The 24,479-nt window shown below is 35.0% G+C and overlaps 2 protein-coding genes across 2 annotated transcripts; both read left to right on the top strand.

The window, feature by feature from the left end:
* The first annotated feature begins 14,199 nt into the window (after positions 1-14,199).
* On the top strand, positions 14,200-15,983 carry LOC110651241 (uncharacterized). Its single transcript, XM_058133680.1, has one exon. The coding sequence runs from the start codon at positions 14,249-14,251 to the stop codon at positions 15,509-15,511; it is 1,263 nt and encodes a 420-aa protein (XP_057989663.1). The 5' UTR covers positions 14,200-14,248; the 3' UTR covers positions 15,512-15,983.
* Positions 15,984-22,873: 6,890 nt separating this feature from the next.
* LOC110651240 (ethylene-responsive transcription factor ERF011) lies at positions 22,874-24,036 on the top strand. Its single transcript, XM_021806503.2, has 2 exons — positions 22,874-23,006; positions 23,177-24,036. The coding sequence occupies exons 1-2, from the start codon at positions 22,875-22,877 to the stop codon at positions 23,645-23,647; spliced, it is 603 nt and encodes a 200-aa protein (XP_021662195.2). The 5' UTR covers position 22,874; the 3' UTR covers positions 23,648-24,036.
* Positions 24,037-24,479: the final 443 nt, after the last annotated feature.

Here is a 24,479-nt window from a genome sequence, read left to right as displayed (position 1 = left end):
AAATTAATAAATTTGCAAGTTAACTTGAAAACCTTTAAACTTTTGTGAAATTAAATTAAAGTTAAATAAATTTTATAAAAAAAAATTATAATTCAATAATTTTTATAAAAATACTTATAAAATTGAGTGATCGTGTGTGATAATTACCTCTCTCTCTCTCTCTTTTGTTGATATCTCCAACTTTTATATAGTGCAATTGGGGTGTCTTATTCCCACTTTTACATGATACAGTTCTTGAGATTCACTCCCGATCTCTCACTTTTATACTTTTTATCAATGAATTTTTCATTGAGTACGATAAATTATTCATAAAAGATTAATTTTTTTCAGAGTTTATAACTGTCACTCTCAATAATGCATTCTCTAATAATCGAATCTAAATTCTCTTCTTAAAAACATAGTGGACCTTACTATTGCACTCAATAATTATTAATTAAGTCATCATAATTTTTAATATGTCATAATTAATTTTTTTTTTATATAATTATAAAGTTTTAAATGTGAGTCCATCAAGAGAATAAAATTTTATTTTGCAGGGGGGTTAATTGGCGACAACAATGTAATGGTCCAAAGGAACATAAAAAAACTAAGGAAAAACGTATGACAGCTATGAAGGACATTATTCTACTGAGACACCATTTTAATAAGTTAATTTGTATTATTAAATTATTTTTCTAAATAGAACAAGCTGATTCATTTCTTAAAATGAGGTTATTTTCCATATAATTTAAAATTTCAAAGGTATAGTTGCAATTAAAACATAATTAAGAGTATTGGGTGTGAATGTATATATATATATATATATATATATATATATATATATATATATATATATATGGGGTGTGAAGCATTAGATTGAATAGGTTGATTTAATTTTAACAATAGAATGATTATATATTTTTTAATTAAATTTAGAACATGAATAAATGTAAATTCACTTTAACATTTGAATTTTAAATCTTCTAATTAAAAAAAAAAAAAAAACTCTGATATTGTATCATGAAATTAAACCTCCAAAACATAAGAATATGGCATGTAGAAAAATAATTGTTAGTAGAAACCCTAATTTTGGGTTTCTCAACAGCATTAAGAGTTTAAGAAAGAGAAAGAAAGTAGAGAAGAGAGGATTAGAGAGAGAAGAGATTAATTTATGCATTTGATTTAGAATGATTATATACAAGGATGAGTCAACTATTTATTGACTTTCTCTAACAGATTTCATAAACAACTTAACTCATTTTCTCTCCAAAACATTCTCAGAGCCCACCTATACTCAAAAAGTTAATTCAATGGAGGAGGTTTATTGAAATCTTATATATAGTATAAACACTTTATTTCAAATCAATGTAGGATAACACATCTGCAAATGGTCTAACATTGAAGTAGAGTAGATTTTGATACCATGTAAAGAAAAATGAATCAAGTCTAACTCTATTCTAAAAGCTAGCTTAAAGTAAAGAGATTTATCAAAATTTTATATATAAGACAAATATTTTATTTCAAATCAATATAGAACAATAATGTGATTATACTAGCAGGGCTTATAAAATAAACATAAATGTTTAATAATGTTTGTTGACATTATCTTTGGTGCCAGGACTAGTATAATATGTATATGGTGACTGGCACCTACTTAATATTAAAAACAAATTTAACTTATCCATAGAAGCACACACTACACATCAAAATAGAGTACTTAATTGGTTATCATTCAACTCCAATTCAATTAATAAAAACAAAACATAATAAAAGCAACCATCAATTAGTAAATAATCATCCTGTTTAGTAGTAGTTGGAGGAAAAAGAAAGGGTATATATTATCATAATTTTGAAGATAATTACCACAATTCAAGCAAGAGGGTAATGATAACAAAAACCAAATTAAGTTTGAATGTTGCATTACAATATATATTAAAACATGACTTAGTTAATCATGACTTGAAAAAGGTTAAGTTTGGCTAATGACAAAAGTGATTTTGTAAAGGCAAAGATGGCAGTGGAGCCAAAGGGGGAAGAGCTTAATAGACTTTTATCAAGATAATATATCCAAGATAAAGTACCCCCTTTACATGAACAATGAGACTTATTATGAGACATATAATACATTACAAATGCATGACCATTATGCTTTAACCAACTCATTCTATTCCACTTCTTAAAAAGAAAATAATTTAAATTAAAGAATTTTTTTGGTCTAAACCTGATTTATTATGAATTTAAGACACAAGATTTATAGTGAGATCTATTTATTAAATATATAGATTCCACATGATTGTATCTTGAATCTATGATGAACTGAGTTTAGACAAAAATTTTCCTCAATTAAAATACTTGATAGCATGACAGTGCATTTATGCAAAACTTTTACCTGAGCACACCCAATAAAGCCATAGATAGTCAAGCAAAATTCAATACAACAAGTTGAGTTTTTGTGGATATCTAATTTGACTGAATCCTAAAATGATGGGTTTTAATAGAATATAATTCAGTTTGAGACGAGTTCAAATTAGAAAAATAATACCCATTATGGATTCAAGTTTAGATTTTATATGTTATGTATTCGTTACTTGAACTCATTTATATAAATATTTAATTAAATATAAAATATATATTTTTATAATAATTTTATATATTTTATTTTAAATAAAATATAATTTAAATATTTTATGAAATTATTAAATTTTTAAAATATAAATTATTAATAAAAAAAAATTTATGTATATTACTTAAAATATAAAAAAATAAATAGGACTGACTTTATGTAATAGTTGAGAATAAATTTTAATCGAATTTGAAATGTGTTTGAATTTTGAAAATATTAATTAGGTTTGGATTTAAATAGAATAATTTTTATGGGTACTCTATCATGGCTCTTCTAATTAAATTAAAATTTAATATTAAATGATTGAAGAAAATAAAGCAAAAATACCCTTTTATTATGAGGAAAAACCATCTAAAGAGCTCATTTTGTGACTGTTATTGCAGACAAGATGATTAAGGGAATGAATGATTGGGAGTGTTTGCCTTAAGTTAAGTAAGAGGATAATCTTAATCTGGGACTAACAAACAAATTTTACATCCCAACACACTTGAAAAATTATAATTTAAAAAAGGATAATTAATTTTTCCTTTATTATATTATCTCAAAATTAACATATGCTTTTCCCCATGTAACACCCCAAAATTTTAAATTTATTATTTTATGAGTATTATTGATATTTTAATTTTATTTAAATTTTAAGAAATTATTTGAGATTTTTCGGATTTTAAAAATTGCGTTCGATTTTCTGAAAATGTAAACTTTGATAATTTTTAAAAATTTATTTAAAGACCACGTGGCAAAACTAAAAATATATTTGGAGTCTACAAATTTTTCTGAGTTTTCTAGAATTTTTTCGAAATTTTTGGACCTCGTTTTCGGTCCCAAGGCAGAGTAAAAATTTAAAATTTTGTATCCTGAATCGAACCGGCCGAATCGAACCGGACCGGATCGGACCGATCGAATCGGACCGGCCTTTTCTTTTTCTTCCTTCTTCTCCCCGCGCGCGTCCCGACCCTCCTCTCTTCCTCTCCCGTTTTCTCTCTCCTCCCTCCTCCCCTTGCCGCGCCGCCACCTCCCCTGCCACCCGACTTGCGCCGTCCCAGTACCCATTTCGCCGCCGCTGAACGCCGGAAAAAGGCGCCCGAAGTGACGCGACGCGCACGAGCTACCCTTCGTCTTCCCGACCGAAATTTGGCCGATCCGGCCACCAATCGGACCGGGTCTTGTGTCTAAATCCATCTACTCGTCAAGAGCATTCCATAGACACCAAGAACACCAAAATCCATTTAGCGGTTTGTCTAATTTTTGCCCGGGAAGTTTTAACCCATTTTGACTTTTGGGCTAGATTTCTCACAAACCGTAAACCTCAGGAGAAAACCGAGAGTGCCAGAGCGCTCCACTCGTCGAGAGCTTTGTGGGGATATAAATTTCAAAATTTTCTGACACCGTTTTTCGGTGGGTCCCACTGAACTTCGCAGTGTTTTTCTGAGAATTAAATGAGCTTAGAAAATTTCGTAAAAATTTTATACTAACCCCCGTGTTGTGGGCTTCGTGTAGGTATCCTCAATTCGCGGAAATTCGACAGTTGTCTAGGTCTGTGAATTTCCGGCCAGACAGACCTGCTATCGAAAAAATCTCCGAATTGGATCGAGGTTTTGGCTACCCCACCATTGTCAGACATCCCGAGCGCGTTCCCGAAGTCGGAATCGGCAAAGGTAAACCCGAACCTTGTTTTTTCGTAATTTTTTAATGCTTAAATAGGATTAAAAATTTATAAAATATTCGTGGTAGCTCAGAAAATTATGATTCTTTTTGCAATAGTCTAGTAATATTGCTAAGAACCGCGGGGCAAAGTTTTAGAATTTTTAGAGCTTATTTAGGCAGTTTTTGGCAAAAATGATCAATTATAAGGACTAAATTGAAATTTTACATATTGTGATGATGACTGATTTGATGGGCCCAAGAGGGGCTGTGTGATGTGATTGAGTTGTGGACATATGGATTGTGAATATAGAAGTGTGTTTTGAGCCCTTTTGCAGGTTGGGTAGGTCCTAGGTATAGGGGAGACTCTGCCGAATTTTCGGCACGACTTAGGACGTATTTGGTCTTTTCTTGATTTGTATTGAGTCAATTATATTAAATAATTGTAATGTAATTATCAGGTGAGCCGGGACAGCCTTCTTCCTCCGCTCAGCCGCCACAGTGACCGTTGTCAAGTCTGTGAGTAAAATATTAATTTTAATTGTAATTTCAATATTATTATATGTTCAAGCATGTCCATGCATCACTTATATGCATATATCTATGTAGATAAACTCTAGGCACAATTTATGTTGCATTCATAACTGTGAAAGTGCCATGTATGTTGTTGTGGTAATTTGGAGCAGTGTGCGTGCGTTAGCGTGCGTGTGATGTGGTGTGGACTATGGATAGGACGGATAGACACGGCTTGAGATCTTCGCTGGGACCCGGTCCTTCGGGGTAGACACGGCTTGAGTTCTTCGCTGGGACCCCAATTTGGTTATTAAGTAGAAGTCCGAGCTGAGTTCTTCGCTGGCACAGGTTGGATTTAAGAGAGCTGTATAGGGGATCAGCTCCCATATATTATGATTGATATTACTGGGTGTGTGAGTGCTCCAAATTACCTTTTCGCTGCTATGATGTGAAAATATTGTTGATGTTGCATTTCACTCTACAATGTGCATTAGTTTTAGATAGTTATAGAGCTTATGGTTAAAATTGATATTTTACTCTCTGAGTCGAACGCTCACTCCTGTTCAATATTTTTTCAGGCTACAGGAGGATTTTATTGTGGTTAACCTGCTTTTATTCCTCGCAGGTCGTCTATTCATGTTTGTGTAATTCTGTAAACATCTAGAATTTTCGCATGTGTTAGAAATATTTAATTGATTTGGGTCTGTAATATAAATTATTATTTTGGACCTGTAAAATTATTATCACATGCATGTTTGATGGACTGGATGAGGGAGCTGAGCTCCCATTTATTTTTATGTTGATATGAGTATGTGGAGGGTGAGCTGAGCTCCCCAATTGAGTATTTATTTTGTTTACAGGTCGGGTGAGTCAAAAACTCCCCGTTGAAAGGTCCATTTTGTGGCCGGACTTTGTTCGGTTGAATTCTTGAAATTGGGCCCAAATGGGCCTTAGAGTTGGGTTAATGAATAGTTAGGCTTACTACGGGCCTTGGGGGCTTTAGGCTGGCCCAGGTCCTAGTGCCGGTCCGGCCCATAGGTTGGGTCGTGACAATTGTGGTATCAGAACTTAGGCTCCAGATTCATAGGGAAAAATTGTCTAAATGTTGGGAAGAGTCTACTAGGAGTCACATGCGGAAAATAGGTGCATTGTCATATTTGCTTCTAGTTTCTGCTTCATATATTGTGTGTAAATATGAGTCTATAAAGCTGTGTAACCTGTTGTTTTGAATTTTGTGGGCTAATGCTGCTGAATTTCAGGAAAATGCGTAGAAGCAGGAGAGCTGCCTTGCACGAGAACGGATGTGCTGACGAGGTGTCGGCAGATGAGTGCCTGCCCAGGAGGCGGGGTAGGAGGCCTAGAGTGCTCAAGTAGAAGAGCGGTGCCACGGTCGAGATCGATCGTTTATGGCACAGGGTCCCATGGACCCCATGGCAGCTACTCTAACTGGGTTGCAGAGGACCATTGACATGATGGCGCAGTATATGGTCCACCCTCCACAATAGCAGCAGTCCACCACACCAAGAGGGGAACCTTACAAACAGATCATCAATTTTAAGAAGCTAGTGCCTGGTACTTATGATATGTCAGACTACACATATCAGTTTTTGGATTCTGACAGCGAGAGCAGTCTGATTGGATGATAGAAGACTTTTTGAGTGTATACAGCATGTCATGGGGCCTATGCCTAGACAATGGATGAATGACTACATATTACCTCGGATGGAGGGTTTGTCGTGGACTCAGTTTGTGGAACTGTTCATCAACCGGTTTATACCAGAAAGTTTTAGAGATCAAAAGCAGTGGGCCTTTGAGGCCTTAAGACAGAATGGCAGGTCTGTAGATGAATATGCTCTGCAATTTCTAGAAGCTGGCGGTATGCCCCTACAGCAGTAGCTACGAAACTATGAAGGTGAAGAGATTCCTAAAGAAATTTGGACAAGAGGTATGCAAACCTGGCCATGATGTCTGATCAGTCTTTTGATGTGGTAGTTGATCGAGCCAGACAGATAGAGATTAGCTATGCTGTGGATGACAGCGGAAGAGCAAAGAAAAACAAAGCAGAGGGTTCTTCAGGTGTTCCCCATATGGGTACTACAGATAGTGGTGGCCAAACTAATTACAGAGGAAGAAGCAAAAATAAGAGGAGTGGTTTTAGACACAAATCCCGAGGGTTCAGACCAGGGTACGGATCCAGCAGTGGTCACAATTCGGAGTACAGCAGTTCTGGGTCTGGTTCAGGATCCTCCTTGGCACCTTGTGCACAGTGTGGAAGAGGACATTCAGGACCTTGTATGATGGGTTCAGGAGTATGCTTCAGGTGTGGCCAACTAGGTCACTTTGCTAGGGAATGCCCCATGTTCAGCGAGCCACAGATGGGGTCACAGGGTTCTGTTGCAAATGTTACTCGTCAGTTGTATCCGGTGCTTCGGCATGGCGGTGATCAGTCGATGTAACAGGCCGAGGACAAGAGGGACGTGGATTTGGAGGCAGATCAGGAGGTAGAAGTCAGTGTCAGGGTTCTGCCACTCAGGGTAGGGGTCAAGCTCGGGTTTTCACCCTGACCCACCAGGATGCTCAGGCTTCCAATGCAGTCATGGCAGGTATTCTTCTGGTCTATTCCTATGATGCTCGTGTTTTAATAGATCCAGGTGCTACGCACTCATTTGTCTCCCCTATGTTTGCCATGAGTTTGGGTAGGAACCCTACAACTTTAGAATGCCCTTTGTTAGTAGCTACCCCACTTAGTAACAACATAGATGTAGATATGGTCTTTCCGGGTAGCCCAGTAGTAGTGGATGGAAAGATCCTCCCAGCAGACTTGATTCCTCTACCAGTACTAGATTTTGATGTAATCTTGGGGATGGATTGGTTGGCAACTCATTATGCCACTTTAGACTGCAGGAACAAAAAGGTGCATTTCCACATACCTGATGTGGAAGAGTTTAGCTTTGATGGTGACAGGAGCGTGGCTCCATATAATTTGGTGTCAGCAATTAGTGCTAGAAAAATGTTGAGGTGTGGATGTCAAGGGTATTTGGCATTGGTAAGAGATACCTCTGTGGAAGGTGTCAACATGAAAAATGTTCCTGTTGTCAGAGAATTTATGGATGTCTTCCCTGAGGAGCTTCTAGGGTTGCCACCAGAAAGGGAAATAGAGTTATGCATTGATGTTGTTCAAGGTACAAATCCTATATCCATGCCACTTTACAGGATGGCACCAGCAGAATTGAAAGAGCTAAAGGAGCAACTACAGGAGCTTTTGGACAAGGGTTTTATACGTCCGAGCACTTCACCTTGGGGCGCTCCTGTTCTATTCGTTAGAAAGAAAGATGGGTCATTGAGGTTGTGTATTGACTACAGACAGCTGAACAAGGTGACTGTGAAGAACAAGTATCCACTTCCTCGGATCGATGATTTGTTTGATCAGTACCAAGGGGCTAGATTCTTTTCTAAGATAGACCTACGATCAGGCTACCATCAGTTGAGAATCAGGAATGAGGACGTGTCCAAAACGGCATTTAGGACAAGATATGATCATTACAAGTTCTTGGTGATGTCTTTTAGACTCACTAATGCACCAGCAGCCTTCATGGACTTGATGAATAGGGTGTTCAAGCCGTTTTTGGACCGTTTTGTCATCGTATTCATAGATGACATTTTGGTATACTCTCGGACTGAGGAGGAACACATGTGGCACTTGAGGATGGTGTTGCAGACTTTGAGGGAGCACCAGCTGTATGCCAAATTTTCAAAATGTGAATTTTGGCTAGAAAGCATCTCATTCTTGGGACACGTAGTTTCTAGTGAAGGTATTCAAGTGGATCCCAAGAAAATTGAAGCTATAACTGATTGGCTTAGGCATACAACACTCACTAAGGTGCGAAGTTTTCTGGGTCTGGCTGGCTACTATAGGCGATTTGTGCAAGATTTTTTCAGGATAGCGGCTCCCCTAACTAAGTTAACACGGAAGAATGTTCCATTCATTTGGACAGATGACTGTGAGAAGAGTTTCCAGACACTTAAGGAGTATCTAACCACCGCCCCTGTGTTGACACTACCAATGAGTGGTCAAGGATACACCGTGTATTGTGACGCCTCCAGAGTTGACCTAGGGTGTGTTTTGATGCAAAATGGAAAAATAGTGGCTTATGCTTCAAGACAGCTGAAGAGGCATGAGCAGAACTACCCCACCCATGATTTGGAAATGGCAGCTGTAATCTTTGCACTAAAAATCTGGAGACACTACCTGTATGGTGAAGTGTGCGAAATATACACCGACCACAAGAGTTTGAAGTACATCTTCCAACAGAGGGATTTAAACTTGAGACAGAGGAGATGGATGGAGCTTCTGAAAGACTATGATTGCACTATCCAGTACCACCCTGGGAAGGTCAATGTAGTAGCAGATGCTTTGAGCAGAAAATCTTCTGGCAGTTTGGCGCACATTTCAGCAGAGAAAAGACCGTTGATTCAGGAAATACATGAGTTGATGGATCAAGGTTTAATCCTAGATCTTTCAGATGAGGGGGTATTGTTGGCTCATTTTTCAGTGAGGCCAGACTTGCGAGACAGAGTTAGAGTTTTCCAGCACAGAGATCAACAATTGATGAAGATCATAGAAAGAGTACAGCAAGGTGAAGGTGGTGAGTTTGGATTTGCCAATGATGGCGCCCTAGTGCAAGGTTCTAGGATATGTGTGCCCGATGTGGACAATCTTAGAGATGAAATCATGCGAGAGGCACACTATACACTGTACAGTGTCCGCCCAGGTTCCACCAAGATGTACCATGATGTGAAAGATAGCTATTGGTGGAATGGCATGAAGAGAGACATAGCAGACTTTGTGTCCAAGTGCTTGACTTATCAGAAGGTGAAGTTTGAACACCAGAGATCGTCAGGGAAGCTGCAAGAGCTCCCTATCCCAGAATGAAAGTGAGAGATGATTACTATGGATTTTGTGACTGGGTTGCCTCGTACCACGCGAGGGTGTGATTCGATATGGGTAATTGTAGACTGCCTAACCAAATCAGCTCAATTCTTGCCTATGAAGACTACATATTCTGTTGCACAGTACGCCCGACTCTATATTCGAGAAATCATCAGATTGCATGGAGTTCCTGCTTCCATAATAACTGACAGAGGGCCCCAGTTTACTTCTCGGTTTAGGAGGAAGTTGCAGGAGGCACTTGGCACACAGTTGAACTTTAGTACTGCTTTCCACCCTCAGACAGATGGACAGTCCGAAAGGACAATCCAAATACTGGAAGACATGCTTTGCATGAGTGTTTTGGATTTTAGAGGTCAATGGGATGATCAGCTAGCTTTGGTGGAGTTTGCCTACAACAACAGTTACCATTCCAGCATCGGGATGGCACCCTATGAGGCACTCTATGGAAGAAAGTGTAGGTCTCCTCTATGTTGGACGGAAATGGGAGAAGCAAAGGTACATGATGTAGACCTAGTGCAGTACACTTCAGAGATAGTCCCTTTAATAAGGGAACGATTGAAAACAGCTTTCAGTAGGCAGAAGAGTTATGCAGACCCCAGATGAAGGGATGTGGAGTTTGCAGTAGGCGACTACGTATTCCTGAAGGTTTCTCCGATGAAGGGAGTCATGAGATTTGGAAAGAAGGGCAAGTTGGCACCTCGGTATATTGGACCTTTTGAGGTTACTGATAGAGTTGGAGCAGTGGCCTACCGGTTGGACCTACCACCCAACCTTTCTCATGTTCATCCTGTGTTTCACATCTCCATGCTCAGGAAATACATTCCAGATCCTTCCCATGTACTACAGCCGGATGTAATAGAGCTAAAAGAAAATTTGACATTTGAGGAGCAACCTGTAGCCATAGTGGACTACCAAGTGAGACAGCTAAGATCAAAACAGATCCTTATAGTTAAGGTTTTGTGGAGGAGCCAGTCGATGGAAGAATGTACCTGGGAGTCAGAACGGGATATGCGTAGCAAGTACTCTTATCTGTTCAATGTGCAATCATGTACTTTATTCTGCCTTGTGTAAAATTCGAGGACGAATTTTCTGTAAGGAGCGAAGAATGTAACACCCCAAAATTTTAAATTTTATTATTTTATGAGTATTATTGATATTTTAATTTTATTTAAATTTTAAGAAATTATTTGAGATTTTTCGAATTTTAAAAATCGGGTTCGATTTTTTGAAAATGTAAACTTTGATGATTTTTAAAAATTTATTTAAAGACTACGTGACAAAACTAAAAATATATTTGGAGTCTACAAATTTTTCTGAATTTTCTAGAATTTTTTCGGAATTTTTGGACCTCATTTTCGGTCCCAAGGCAGAGTAAAAATTCAAAATTTTATATCCTGAATCGAATCGATTGAATCGAACCGGACCGGATCGGACCGATCGAATTGGATCGGCCTTTTCTTTTTCTTCCTTCTTCTCCCCGCGCGCATCCCGACCCTCCTCTCTTCCTCTCCCGTTTTCTCTCTCCTCCCTCCTCCCCTTGCCGCGCCGCCACCTCCCCTGCCACCTCAGCTCGCCGGCGCCTGTCCCCAGCCGCCCCAGCTCGCCGGCTGCCGCCTGGAACGCAGGAAAAAGGCGCCCGAAGTGACGCAATGGGCGCGCGTGACCCTTCGTCTTCCCGACCAAAATCCGGCCAATCCGGCCACCAATCGGATTGGGTCTTGTGTCTAAATCCATCTACTCGTCAAGAGCTTTCCATAGACACTAAGAACACCGAAATCCATCGAGTGATTTGTCCAATTTTTGCCCTGGAAGTTTTAGCCCATTTTGACTTTTGGGCTAGATTTCTCACAAACCGTAAACCTCACGAGAAAACTGAGAGTACCAGAGCGCTCCACTCGTTGAGAGCTTCGTGGGGATATAAATTTCAAAATTTTCCGATACCGTTTTTCGATGGGTCCCACGAAACTTCACAGTATTTTTCTGAGCATTAAATGAGTTTAGAAAATTCCGTAAAAATTTTATACTAAGCCCCGTCTTGTGGGTTTCGTATAGGTATCCTCAATTCGCGGAAATTCGACAGTTGTCCAGGTCTGTGAATTTCCGGCCAGACAGACCCGCTACCAGAAAAGTCTCCGAATTGGATCGAGGTTTTGGCTACCCCATCATTGTCAGACATCCCGAGCGCGTTCCCGAAGTCGGAATTGGCAAAGGTAAACCCGAATCTTGTTTTTTCGTAATTTTTTAGTGCTTAAATAGGATTAAAAATTTATAAAATATTCGTAGTAGCTCAGAAAATTATGATTCTTTTTGCAATAGCCTGGTAATATTGCTAAGGACCGCGGGGCAAAATTTTAAAATTTTTAGAGCTTATTTGGGCAGTTTTTGGCAAAAATGATCAATTATAAGGACTAAATTGAAATTTTACATATTGTGATGGATGACTGATTTGATGGGCCCAGGAGGGGCTGTGTGATGTGATTGAGTTGTGGATATATGGATTGTGAATATAGAAGTGTGTTTTGAGCCCTTTTGCAGGTTGGGTAGGTCCTAGGTATAGGGGAGACTCTGCAGGATTTTCGACACGACTTAGGACGTATTTGGTATTTTCTTGATTTGTATTGAGTCAATTGTATTAAATAATTGTAATGTAATTATCAGGTGAGCCGGGACAGCCTTCTTCCTCCGCCCAGCCGCCACAGTGACCGTTGTCAAGTCTGTGAGTAAAATATTAATTTTAATTGTAATTTCGATATTATTATATGTTCAAGCATGTTCATGCATCACTTATATGCATATATCTATGTAGATAAACTCTAGGCACGATTTATGTTGTATTCATAACTGTGAAAGTGCCATGTATGTTGTTGTGGTAATTTGGAGCAGTGTGCGTGCGCTAGCACGCGTGTGATGTGGTGTGGACTATGTATAGGACGGGTAGACACGGCTTGAGATCTTCGCTGGGACCCGATCCTTCGGGGTAGACACGGCTTGAGTTCTTCGCTGGGACCCCGATTTGGTTATTAAGTGGAAGTTCGAGCTGAGTTCTTCGCTGGCACAGGTTGGATTTAAGAGAGCTGTATAGGGGATCAACTCCCATATATTATGATTGATATTACTGGGTCTGTGAGTACTCCAAATTACCTTTTCGCTGCTATGATGTGAAAATATTGTTGATATTGCATTTCACTCTACAGGGTGCATTAGTTTTAGATAGTTATAGAGACTATGGTTAAAATTGATATTTTACTCTCTGAGTCGAACGCTAACTCCTGTTCAATATTTTTTCAAGCTACAGGAGGATTTTATTATGGTTAACCTGCTTTTCTTCCTCGCAGGTCGTCTATTCATGTTTGTGTAATTCTATAAACTTCTAGAATTTCCGCATGTGTTAGAAATATTTAATTGATTTGGATCTGTAATATAAATTGTTATTTTGGACCTGTAAAATTATTATCACATGCATATTTGATAGACTGGATGAGGGAGCTGAGCTCCCATTTATTTTTATATTGATATGAGTATGTGGAGGGTGAGCTGAGCTCCCCAATTGACTATTTATTTTGTTTACAGGTAGGGTGAGTCAAAAACTCCCCGTTGAAAGGTCCATTTTGTGGCCGAACTTTGTCCAGTTGAATTCTTGAAATTGGGCCCAAATGGACCTTAGAGTTGGGTTAATGAATAGTTAGGCTTACTATGGGTCTCGGGGGTTTTAGGCTCGCCCAGGTCCTAGTGCCAGTCCGGCCCATAGGTTGTGTCGTGACACCCCATTTTTTAAAAAGTCAATAATTAATTTTTTTTTTATTTTAAATCTATCAAATTAAAGATTCGGTCTAATTTTTTATTAATTTTCCATTAATTGTCTTAAAATTACGAAAATACCCTTAAAGATGAATTAATTTTTTAAAATATTAGATATATCAAAATTAACATATATATATATATATATATATATATATATATATATATATATATATATATCTCCCGACTTTCAAAAATTAACAGTTTAATTTTTATATTTTAACTCTATCAAATTGAAGAAAAAAATTGTACTATTTTAAAATATAAATAGAAGAGTTTCAATTTCACATAGTTAAAACACATTATTAATTAATTTATTTTTTTAAATATTTTACAGGTATTTTTAGTCTTTTGAATTATAGCTAATTTATTTGCATTGTGTTAGTTTATTAAAGGATAAAGCGCTAATGGGTATTTTTTTTACATAAGAGGGTCGAATATTCGACTTCACTTAAAAAATAAGAGTATCAAAACATTTATATCAAACACCCATAAGAATTAAACTATTTATTTTTAAAAACCTAGAGACATATGGATTAATTTTGATAGAATCCTAATTTATTATTATTTTTTTTTAAAAAAAGAAAGAAATTGGATCGCTTGAAAGCCCAGTTTCCCATTGTAATGGCCTGCAGATGAAATGGACCAGTGGCCCAATTTCTTCAGATACCCTTTTTCTTTTTATCCCAGAATAGATACCTTGATCGCTTTGTTGTCGCCAAATATCTCCAAGACCAGAATCAATGGTTCCACTCTCACTTTGCAACCCCATCGACACCTCTTCTTCTTTGCTAAAACCCCCACTTCTCCATTTCTCTCAATCTATCGCTAACACCATTAATCTCAAAATCAGATTCACTTTCACTTCTAAACCCTTGATCGTTAACCCCTTGCACTCTACCCAATGTCTAATCGCCGCCCGTGCGGCGGACCATGCTGTTTCTTCTGCTGCTACCTCTGAGATCGACATGGTCAGGAACAGACAAGGAGTCTACACTTCTAAACAGAATAAGGTCGTCGTTTTATGGGACCTCGATAACAAGCCGCCGCGTGGCGCACCGTATCCGGCTGCAATGGCTCTTAAGCAGCTCGCTCAGAGGTTCGGGGACATTATAGAGATGTCAGCTTATGCCAATCGTCATGCTTTTGTCCATCTCCCCCATTGGGTCGTGCAGGAACGCCGCGAGAGGAAACAGTTGGACATTCTTGAAAGGAAAGGGCTTGTCGCTCCTTCCGAGCCCTACATCTGTGCAGTCTGCGGCCGAAAGTGTAAGACTAATATGGATCTCAAAAAGCATTTTAGGCAGCTGCATGAGCGGGAGAGGCAAAAGAAATTGAGCAGAATGAAGTCGCTCAAGGGGAAGAAGCGGCAGCGTTTCAAGGAGAGATTCATTTCTGGAAATTATAAGTATAATGAGGAGGCTAGGAGATTGTTAACCCCAAAAGTTGGCTATGGGTTGGCGGCGGAGCTGAGGAAAGCAGGGGTTTATGTGAAGACGGTGGAGGATAAGCCACAAGCGGCGGATTGGGCATTGAAGAGGCAGATTGAGCATTCAATGAGTAGAGCGGTTGATTGGTTGTTTCTGATATCTGATGATTCAGACTTCTGCGACATTTTGAGGAGGGCAAGGGAGGCGAATTTAGGGACGGTGGTGGTGGGGGATAGGGATAGGGCTTTAGGGAGGCATGCGGATTTTTGGGTGCCGTGGCTTGGGGTTGAGAATGGAGAGGTTACAGAAAACGATTTCGTGCCCAAGAGTAGGAATATAAGTGAGGATAGAGAAGAGAATGATGGCTTCTTTTCTGTTACACATTTTGAAGGGAATGTGGCTGGTGTCGAGGGTGATGTGGATAACGTCCTTAATGAGCTTGCAGGAGCAAGGTCTGATTGGAGTGGTGTCAGGATTTCTTTTTTCTCAGAAGGGGAAGAAGAAGAGGACCAGGATTACTTCTTGTGGGACAGTGAGGATGAGGACATTGAAGGGGAAGATGGGGATTTTTTGTAAATATATTTAGGTAGAGGCTGGCATGAAATTTGTTTCATGAATCTGGATATTTTGTTCAGGAAAAAAAGAATCACATTTTGAGAATGATGAGAGCAGATTGAGTTTGTAAAGTGGTAGTAGTAGTAGTAGCTGTTTAAGTAATTCATGGAAAAACAGAATAAAAGCATGCGCATGGCTGTCTGCATTATTGTCCGAATCTGTATATGGAGGCTGATGCCAATGACATCCAATTTTGCAAATTGGTACTTGTCATGCCCCAAATTCCCTGTGCACGCCTGCATGCATGTGAACATTGTCGTTTTATGTTTACCTTTTATTTCTGATATAGATTTGACAAGTTGTATTGGAATTAATTTTTGACTGTATTTCGACTGCTCATGGTTATTGTTTAACTTGCTGAGCAACATGTTATTCTCAGTAACTATTCTGATAGCTTCTCTCTTAACATATTCATAATTTATTTCTTCTGATAGCTTCTCTCTTAACATATTCATAATTTATTTCTTCTTGATTGCTTGAAAACTAAAGCAAACGTTTCTGCCTAGCACCAGGTTGTGAATATGGATAAATGGCATAAAAATTTTTTTACAACAATCAACAATGTTAAATGTTTAGTTGTTTTTTTCTTAAAGCCTGCGGAGGGCGATGGAGTGTAGATAGTTAACGGGAGTATGTACTTTCAGTCTAGAAATGCGTTTGCCTATAGTCCTAAATCGTATCAAAAAATAAGAGAGGTTTGGTTTTTGAAAAACAACGCAATTGCCTGTGATTGCTCTCAATAAACATGACCAATGAATTGTCAATTGGATGCCTCTGTCATGCCTCAGAGCTGATGTTTGAACATAGAGAAGATCATGGAATTTGGTTTTGAGGAGAAACATGTTGGACCTGTTATGGCTTATCAACACAATGAATTTATGATTGAAGGATTTCCTTGTTCTCATGCGAAGGGTATGTTGAACATTTGCTTGTACAGGATGAAAAGTCTACTCTTTTTGTTATATCAGGATGAGTAGCATTACAATTAGACTCATAATTGTTGAAGTAAGGAAGGCAGTGAATTATTTAATTAGTCAAGGAAGGCAGTGAATTATTTAATTAGTCACACTTTGTCTGTAGGGAATTTGAGATCACAATTCCTGGAGGATGAAAGCATAATTATGTAATTGCTGCGATGCAAATTCCATGTTCTGCATTTTCTTTTTCATTTTCCATTAAAACTAAAATGATTATATTTGCTGAGTTGATGAAGTTTGTTCCCTTGTATGTTACCAAAGCAATAATGGACAACTTTCCTGTGAAGATAAGAATTCCAAATGCAATTGATATGTGATCCTTGACTTTGTTACATGAGCGATTATAGCAACTTAAGTTTCTGTGCTACTGTCATGAATGCTCTGGTATTTGATGACTTCCCATCATATAACGTGAACTTTCTTGGACTTTAAAGTTTATATTGTGAAAAGTTATGGGATCTTTACTGTTTTATATGCAATTTCAATGATGGTTGGGATTCTAGACTTCCAATCTTGATATTTTATTTAGATGGTATTTGGGAATTAGCTTCATTCCAAGCTTAGGTGCTCCCAGAAGAGATTGGAAGTCTGAAGCGTTAATATCTATGATCAAATTGACAAAACTTTATTGTTTTACAAAAAAAGCAAATTTTCAAGTAAAATGTACACAAAATGCAAAGATTGGTTTGCAATGTAGTGGTGATCAGGCAGGCTTGTAATATCAATAAAGCATCCTTTAACTTAGGCACTGCTTGTTTGTACCAAATGTCTCTGTTTCTGATACTTGGTTACATTCTCTCTTTAATCAGATCAGCATTATAGATTAACCAGCAATGTTAATCTTGTTATTTTCATGCAGTGTACCTGTTGGTGGCATGTAGCATGTATGATAAGTCCAGTGATGCAAGCAATGTTATCAGTTACTTACCGACTGAAATCATCATGAAATGTTTCATTATATATCTAGGAATCACTTATCCTGACTTTTGGATCAAAATAACATTATTTTCTTGATAATTTCTATTAGCATGACTTATCAATATATGATTTTATCAGAGGTTCTGTATGAAGAAATAAGTGAATTTTGAAAATGAATTAGTAGTTATTGCTATGAGATTTGGCAGATGGTTTCATCATATATGCTTCAATGGCAGAAGTTCATAGATGCTATACAGCTCAAGTCCTTTGCAATTTTCAGCTGAGTTGAATTTAGGACCGAAAGCCTTCTGGTAGATTAGATATGTTGAATGATCCATTGAACTTTACCCCCAGTGAGTTGCTCAATCCATCCAATGACAGATGGAAGAGGTGGGTTTGTTTAATATTTGATATTGCGGCTTAATAAAGCAGAAGTCATGGGGTGGAATGCTGATGATAACGTGTAATACATGTATTGAGGGCAGCCTAACATATCTTTATATAATTAGGATTTAATAAACTGGTAAAATTTCTGTGTGCCGACTAAAGCTCTAAGTTGGGTAAATTACGCAAACCACCCTCATCCCAACTTTTTCTACATAAACAATTCAGAAAGTCCAAACTTAAAGCTGACAAGCAACATTTTTGTTTGCAGCATTTCTCTAAGGCATTTAAAGAAACATGCGCAGGCACTTACTTAGCCCTTTGGCACGCCGCACGCATCGGGTTTTATTCCAAGTATTGTATGTAAATTTTAATTTTTGATTATAGTGATATTTACTCAGAATCTATCATAATTGATAATTTAATAAAATTATTATACATATAATAATTGTTTTTTAAAATTTTTAGAGACTTTGAGGCAAATGGAGGAATTGTCTTCCTTCTTTATTGATATCAATTAGTATTGAAACTGGTGAAATTTTAAAATAATATGTATAATAATTTATTATAATTATTAATTATAGTGAGTCTCACTTAAATCTTATTATAATTAACAATCAAAATCTATCTATTAAATATATAACAATTGTATTGAATAATTTCGGATGTCACTTTTATCATCTCAGCTAAGGACAAAGGATAAATAAGTTAGAAGTTCACTCGGAGGTTCTTGTGAAGAATTAGAATGGGTGCTATTATTGTAGAGATAAAATAAGGAGAGAGTAAAAAGAAGAAAGGAAGAAGTAACTGTTTATATTTTAAAATGTGAATTTATTTTTAGAAAAAATAAAATTAAAAGAAAAAAATAATAGTAAAATTATAAAATACTTTCGTTTACATAAAAATAGTATTTTCTTTTTAAAAAGAAAAAGACTCATCTTTATAATATAAAGAATAAATCTCATATAATTAAGTCTATTTAATAATATGAAAATATGAAATTAAACCGTACCAAATAAAATAGGACTCCATTTTAATATTATTTTTTCTTTCTGATTTAATTGGCTTGCCATACCAATTATAAATCCTATATCATATAGTTGCTTAAGCATATAGTATTCCCTTTGTTGGGTCTATTTTATAGATACGAAAAAGTATACCTTAAGAGCAAAACACGTGGAAATTCTATTTTATTAAGTCAAATGTTCATTACAATTATTTGAATTATGAGATTATTATTGAAATATTTTCACAGCACACTTGTTTCATTAATAAGGTTAACTCATTTTTAAGCCAGAGATATTAATTTCATAACATCTCAAGGTTAATATTGAAGTAAGGTAAGCTCTGATATCATGTAAAAAAAAAATAGACCGACTCTAACTCTACCTTAAAAAATTAACTTAAGAGGAAAAGTTTTGATCAAATTTTATAATTAATATAAAGTCATTATTTCAAATCGATGTGAGAAAATTACATATTTCTATTTTAATTTTTCTCTAATATAAAAAGATGTAAAATTTAAGAAGCAAAAATAAAGAAACGAAAAGTGGCAGATAAGAAAGAGTGAAGTCTAAAGTTGGTGATTCTAAGTATTGGGATATTGTCAATTAGGACGGTGGTGAATTTTTAATTAGTCTTAGTCTTCAAACTTTATTATTAAAGTTTTAATTATAAAATTAATTAAGTTGATGATATATAGTTATCTAAGTCATTAAAACAGCTGATTAATACACTAAATATCATGCGCATACCAATGGGAGTCTTCAAACTAATGATGGGTGAGAGCTGATACACCATTTTGGACCAAAACAACTCAGAAATTCGATCTAGCTTTTGCCACGGATTGGTAAGTCACTCTCAAACCCCATCCATCCATTTAAGGGTGTTTAGTAATTTGTGAGACTAAATATAAATATAAATATTAATTAAGTATTTTTTTCAAAATTAAATAATTGAAAAAACAAAATCAAAGTTATCATAAAAAACAATGTACAAGTATTGGTTGCCTGCCTCTTGGACCATTATTAAATTGTTGACTTGCTAATTTGGAAAAGGATGAATGGGGCTTATGGCAGGCAATTGGAAGGTCTTAATTTCAATTCCAATTTTGACAGGACTGGTCCATATCTGTTTTCAGACCTAACCCAAATCATGACCCACTTCCATCCATGGACCACCGACTCTCTCTCCCCACTTGTTCACAACCACACTCATTATCAATCAATTGTGCTTGTGAGTAGTGACCAACATGCACATAATCCAAAGATTTTTATCTAAATTTAACTTATTATAAATTTTAAATATAAATATATAAAATTTATATATTTAATAAATAAATTTTATTATATATTTTATATTTTAAATTCATAATAAATCTAATTGAGATAAAAATAAAATTAATTCAAAATATATAAATTTAGATAAAAACTCAATTTTACCCCTAAATTTTTTATTCATATCCAATTTTGTCCTTTTAAAGTCTTATATTAATTTACCTACACTTTTGATTTAAGTTCAAATTAGTCCATCATCCTATAGAAATTAGTGGTGTGTAAATAGTCGGTTTGGTCCCGAACAAATCCGAACCGAAAAAAATGAAAAATGAAAATCAGAAATTTTAAAAACCGAACCAAACCGATTAATAAAAGAAAATCGAACTGAACCAAACTGATAAATATCGGTTCGGTTCGGTTTTAAACCTATCAAACCGAATTTTATAAAATTTGATATTTTCAATATTAAATCTAAATAACAAAAACATAAAAACAAACAAAAATCAGAAATCAAAACTCAAAAATCTTAGGGTTCGGTTCGGTTTTCTTTGATTTTCCTTGATATATATATATATTAATAATTTCGGTTTGGTTTGATTTTTTTTATTTTTTGTAAAAATAACCAAACCGAACCGATTAACTAAAATTATCAAAAATTATAAATCAAAACTGAACCGATTAAATTTTAAAATCGAATCGATTGAACAAAATTAACTCGATTCGTTTCGATTTTTTTTATTTAAACCGAATTCTGCTCTCCCTAATAGAAATAGTGCATAAGTTATTTTTTAAATATTTTTTAATATTAATAAATAAAAATATAGATTAATCACTTTTTATAGAAAAAATAGGTTAATTTGAGTTTAAATTAAAAATAAATAAAATTAAATATGAAAAAATGAGGGGGTAAAAATGAACTTTCCTCCATATAAATTTCCTAACTTTCACAAAATCTTTCTTTCTCATGTAGTTTTTTTATAATCTTATAAAGATTTGGTTAGATTAAACAAAATTTTAATTTAATAATATTAAATTTATTTTTAAATTTATAAAATCCCAAATTTAAACATTAGTTTAATAATATAAAAAGTTTTATTAATCAGTGCAATCATCATGTACGGCTAAAATGGCATCATACATGGAAAGGACACTTCACAAGTTTTCCATTTTATCATTTCTGCTGAAATGAAAAGAAAAAGAAAAAGAAAAAAAAAAGGACAAAGTCAGAGTCTTGGCTTGGTTATTATCCAAACAAACAAACAAAAATAAAATAGACTTATTATTTTATTAGATAAGTTAATATAAATTTAATATAAATCATTTCAATTATTAAATTTAATTAAAAAATTACACAACAATTACATTTTTATGAAACCATATATACATAGAATCACATTTTTATAATAAAAAAAATTATTATTTAATTTTTATATTTTAATAAAATTAATTAGTTCATATATTTTTAAAAAATATATTAATTAGTCTTTATAATTTGACTCTATTAATTATTTAATTCTATAATTATTTTTTATACATAAACTACCATAATTTTCTCTCCTTATTTCCTTTTTATCATTTTTTATTTCTCTTTTCATATTTCTTTTTCTTTACCCTCATACTTTTTTCCTCTTTATTCTCTCTTTTTTTTATTTATCAATAAAAATGATATAAGCTATCTATAAAAAAAGTTAATCAATATTTTTAAATTTTTAAATAATTAAGAAAAGTTATTTTCAAGTAGAAAAAATATAAAAATGATATCAAAAGAATTAAAAATTTAAAAAAATATATGAATTAAGATTTAGTCTTTATATAACAAAATTTATACTTTTATCTAAGAATATATTTTTCTAAATTTATAAATTAATTAATTAGTTTTACTAAAATAGAATGATTAAATAGTCTTTTTTTTAAATACAGAAAATAATTAATTAGTTTCTTTAAAATAAAAAGACTAAATAGTAATATAAATAATATAAATAATAAAAAATTTAACAAAAAAACTAAATAATTTAACAAAAATTTTTACGAGAACTAAAATTAAATAGTTAATTTTATTAAAATATAAAAATTAAAAAATAATTTTCCTTTATAATATAATTTTTTCCTAAGAGGCATGTCCTTACATGCTTAGAGGTGTAATTAATTATGTAGGTATTTGCATGTTCAGAAGTTGCATTTTATTTTTTATATAAAAAATTTTTATCTAAATTTAGTGTATTATAAATTAAATATAAATATATAAAATTTATATATTTAATAAATAAATTTTTAATAAGCCAGTTCTCCACAACCACAATAAATTACCTAAATAATTTAGCGTATTACTGCACCTGCGTTCCCCACCTACCACCCAACATATTCTTTTTGGAGTGCTTATAATTTCCTTTTCTAATAAAAATGCTAGTATGTTCTTTAAAAAAACATTAGTATGTTAATTATTATTTTTATTAAATATATTTTTAAATAATAAAATATTACCACATTTATATTTAAAATTGCTAATTATACTAAAAAATTATGTACATAAAAATTTACTTACACCTAATTTTTTATAAAATTAAGATATAAATATATAAATTTTATGAAAGTTAGATAAAATCTTTTATACATATCAACCAATATATTTAAAAATTCAAGTTTATAATTATCGTTGTTAACATATACAAATAATTTAATTATAATAGACTAAAATTAATAAAATCAATAAGCCAAAACAATTAATAAAATCAAATAAATCAAAAAATGATTTATTTATTTATTTATTATATGAGCATACAAATATCAAATATGTATAGGAGAGAGAGGGATGCAAGAGATGGAGTATGTCGGCCAAATTTGGATTTATCTCATAGGAAGATCAACGTGGCGGCCGTGCCCAGACGACAGACTAGCAGCCAAGTAAGAAACTCTCATGTCTTTCTTTCATCTCTCTCTCTCTTATATTATATATATACAAACCCTGGCTTCCTAAACAACCGTTTTAGCTTTCTCCGATTGAAACAGCAGAATATTTCTCTTTTTTTTTCTTTTTTTTTTTTTTAATTTACAAACTGCAACAAATCATGGAGGGGGAGTGTTGTTCAAGTTCTAGCTCCGCTTCCACCCCCACAAACCCTGAGAAGCGCAAGCACAGGCAACAGCAAGACAAGCCTTATAGAGGCATAAGGATGAGGAAGTGGGGCAAGTGGGTTGCTGAGATTAGAGAACCCAATAAGCGTTCTAGGATTTGGCTTGGCTCCTACTCAACACCCATCGCCGCCGCGCGTGCCTACGACACCGCCGTTTTCTACCTTCGTGGCCCTTCTGCCAGGCTTAATTTCCCCGATTTGATATACCATGAAGATAACCTACGTGACATGTCTGCTGCTTCTATACGCAAGAAGGCTACTGAAGTTGGGGCTCAGGTGGATGCTCTACAGCAAACGGCTCTCCACCCATCAGAAAAGAACTCCAACCGACTAGTTCCGGAGAAACCTGACTTGAACCAGTATCCGACCCCAGAAAATTCTGATGAAGAGTATCAGAGGATCGTTGATTAATTAGTAATCAAATAACTCCTTGTAATCATTTACTTTTGTTTTCTTCAATCTTTTTTTGTTATAGGTAGATAGCTAGCTAACCAGCTAGCCAGCCACCATGTGTTTCTGAGAAAAGTTCAGACACAGAAGAAAATTAAGGGGATATAGTAATCGGGTGAGTTTAAGACTTTAAAAGAGAAATAGATATGAGAAAGGATTCAATTTGGGTAATTGAACAGAGAATCGTCTCCTCTTTTATCAGTTTGTAACAGCAGAGGGTAAACGGTGGAAAATAGTTGTTTTTAGTTAGTTAAGCCATCAAAGTTTAAATCTGAGTTTGTCTACTAGTAGTAGTAGTAGTGTTTTGTTGATTCTCTTTGTACGATTCCAATAATATAGCTTTGAAAGTATATGATGAAGAGGAAGAAGAAATGGGCATGGAATTTTTTAACTGCAAGAATATGAATAAGAAACAGCGATGGCCTACCATTATACATATCATTTTCTTATAAATGGGTAGCTGGGGTTGCCAAAGGAAACAAAGTAGATAAGAAGATGAGGAAGAGAGTTGGGGTTGGCACCAAGAAATGGCACTTGTGACGTGCCTGTGGACACCACAAAACACATGAAAATATGCGAGAGAGAGGGGAAGTGGTCCTCAATCAGGGAGGTTGTCACCGTCATGAGATGGTGGAAAGCTTACGAACTGTTGTTCGGTGGGAGAGTTGATGGGTGATGAAAGGTGGGCGGTGAGTGATCGTGGGTTTTTATCTTAATAATTTAATTAAAAGGATTAAAATTATTATTATATGTTGTAATTTGTAAAATATTTATATAGTCCATGATCTATATG

This window comes from Hevea brasiliensis, chromosome 2 (assembly GCF_030052815.1).
Source record: "Hevea brasiliensis isolate MT/VB/25A 57/8 chromosome 2, ASM3005281v1, whole genome shotgun sequence".
NCBI lineage: Eukaryota > Viridiplantae > Streptophyta > Magnoliopsida > Malpighiales > Euphorbiaceae > Hevea > Hevea brasiliensis.
The sequence above is the reverse complement of the archived record's forward strand: the minus strand, read 5'-3'. Positions and strand labels throughout refer to the sequence as shown.

Bases quoted from the DNA above. Each gene is read 5' to 3' on its own strand.
- LOC110651241 (XM_058133680.1), top strand. From the start codon at position 14,249: ATGGTTCCACTCTCACTTTGCAACCCCATCGACACCTCTTCTTCTTTG.
- LOC110651240 (XM_021806503.2), top strand. From the start codon at position 22,875: ATGAGCATACAAATATCAAATATGTATAGGAGAGAGAGGGATGCAAGA. The intron at 23,007-23,176 runs GTAAGAAACTCT...CAAATCATGGAG, and splicing joins GACGACAGACTAGCAGCCAA to GGGGAGTGTTGTTCAAGTTC.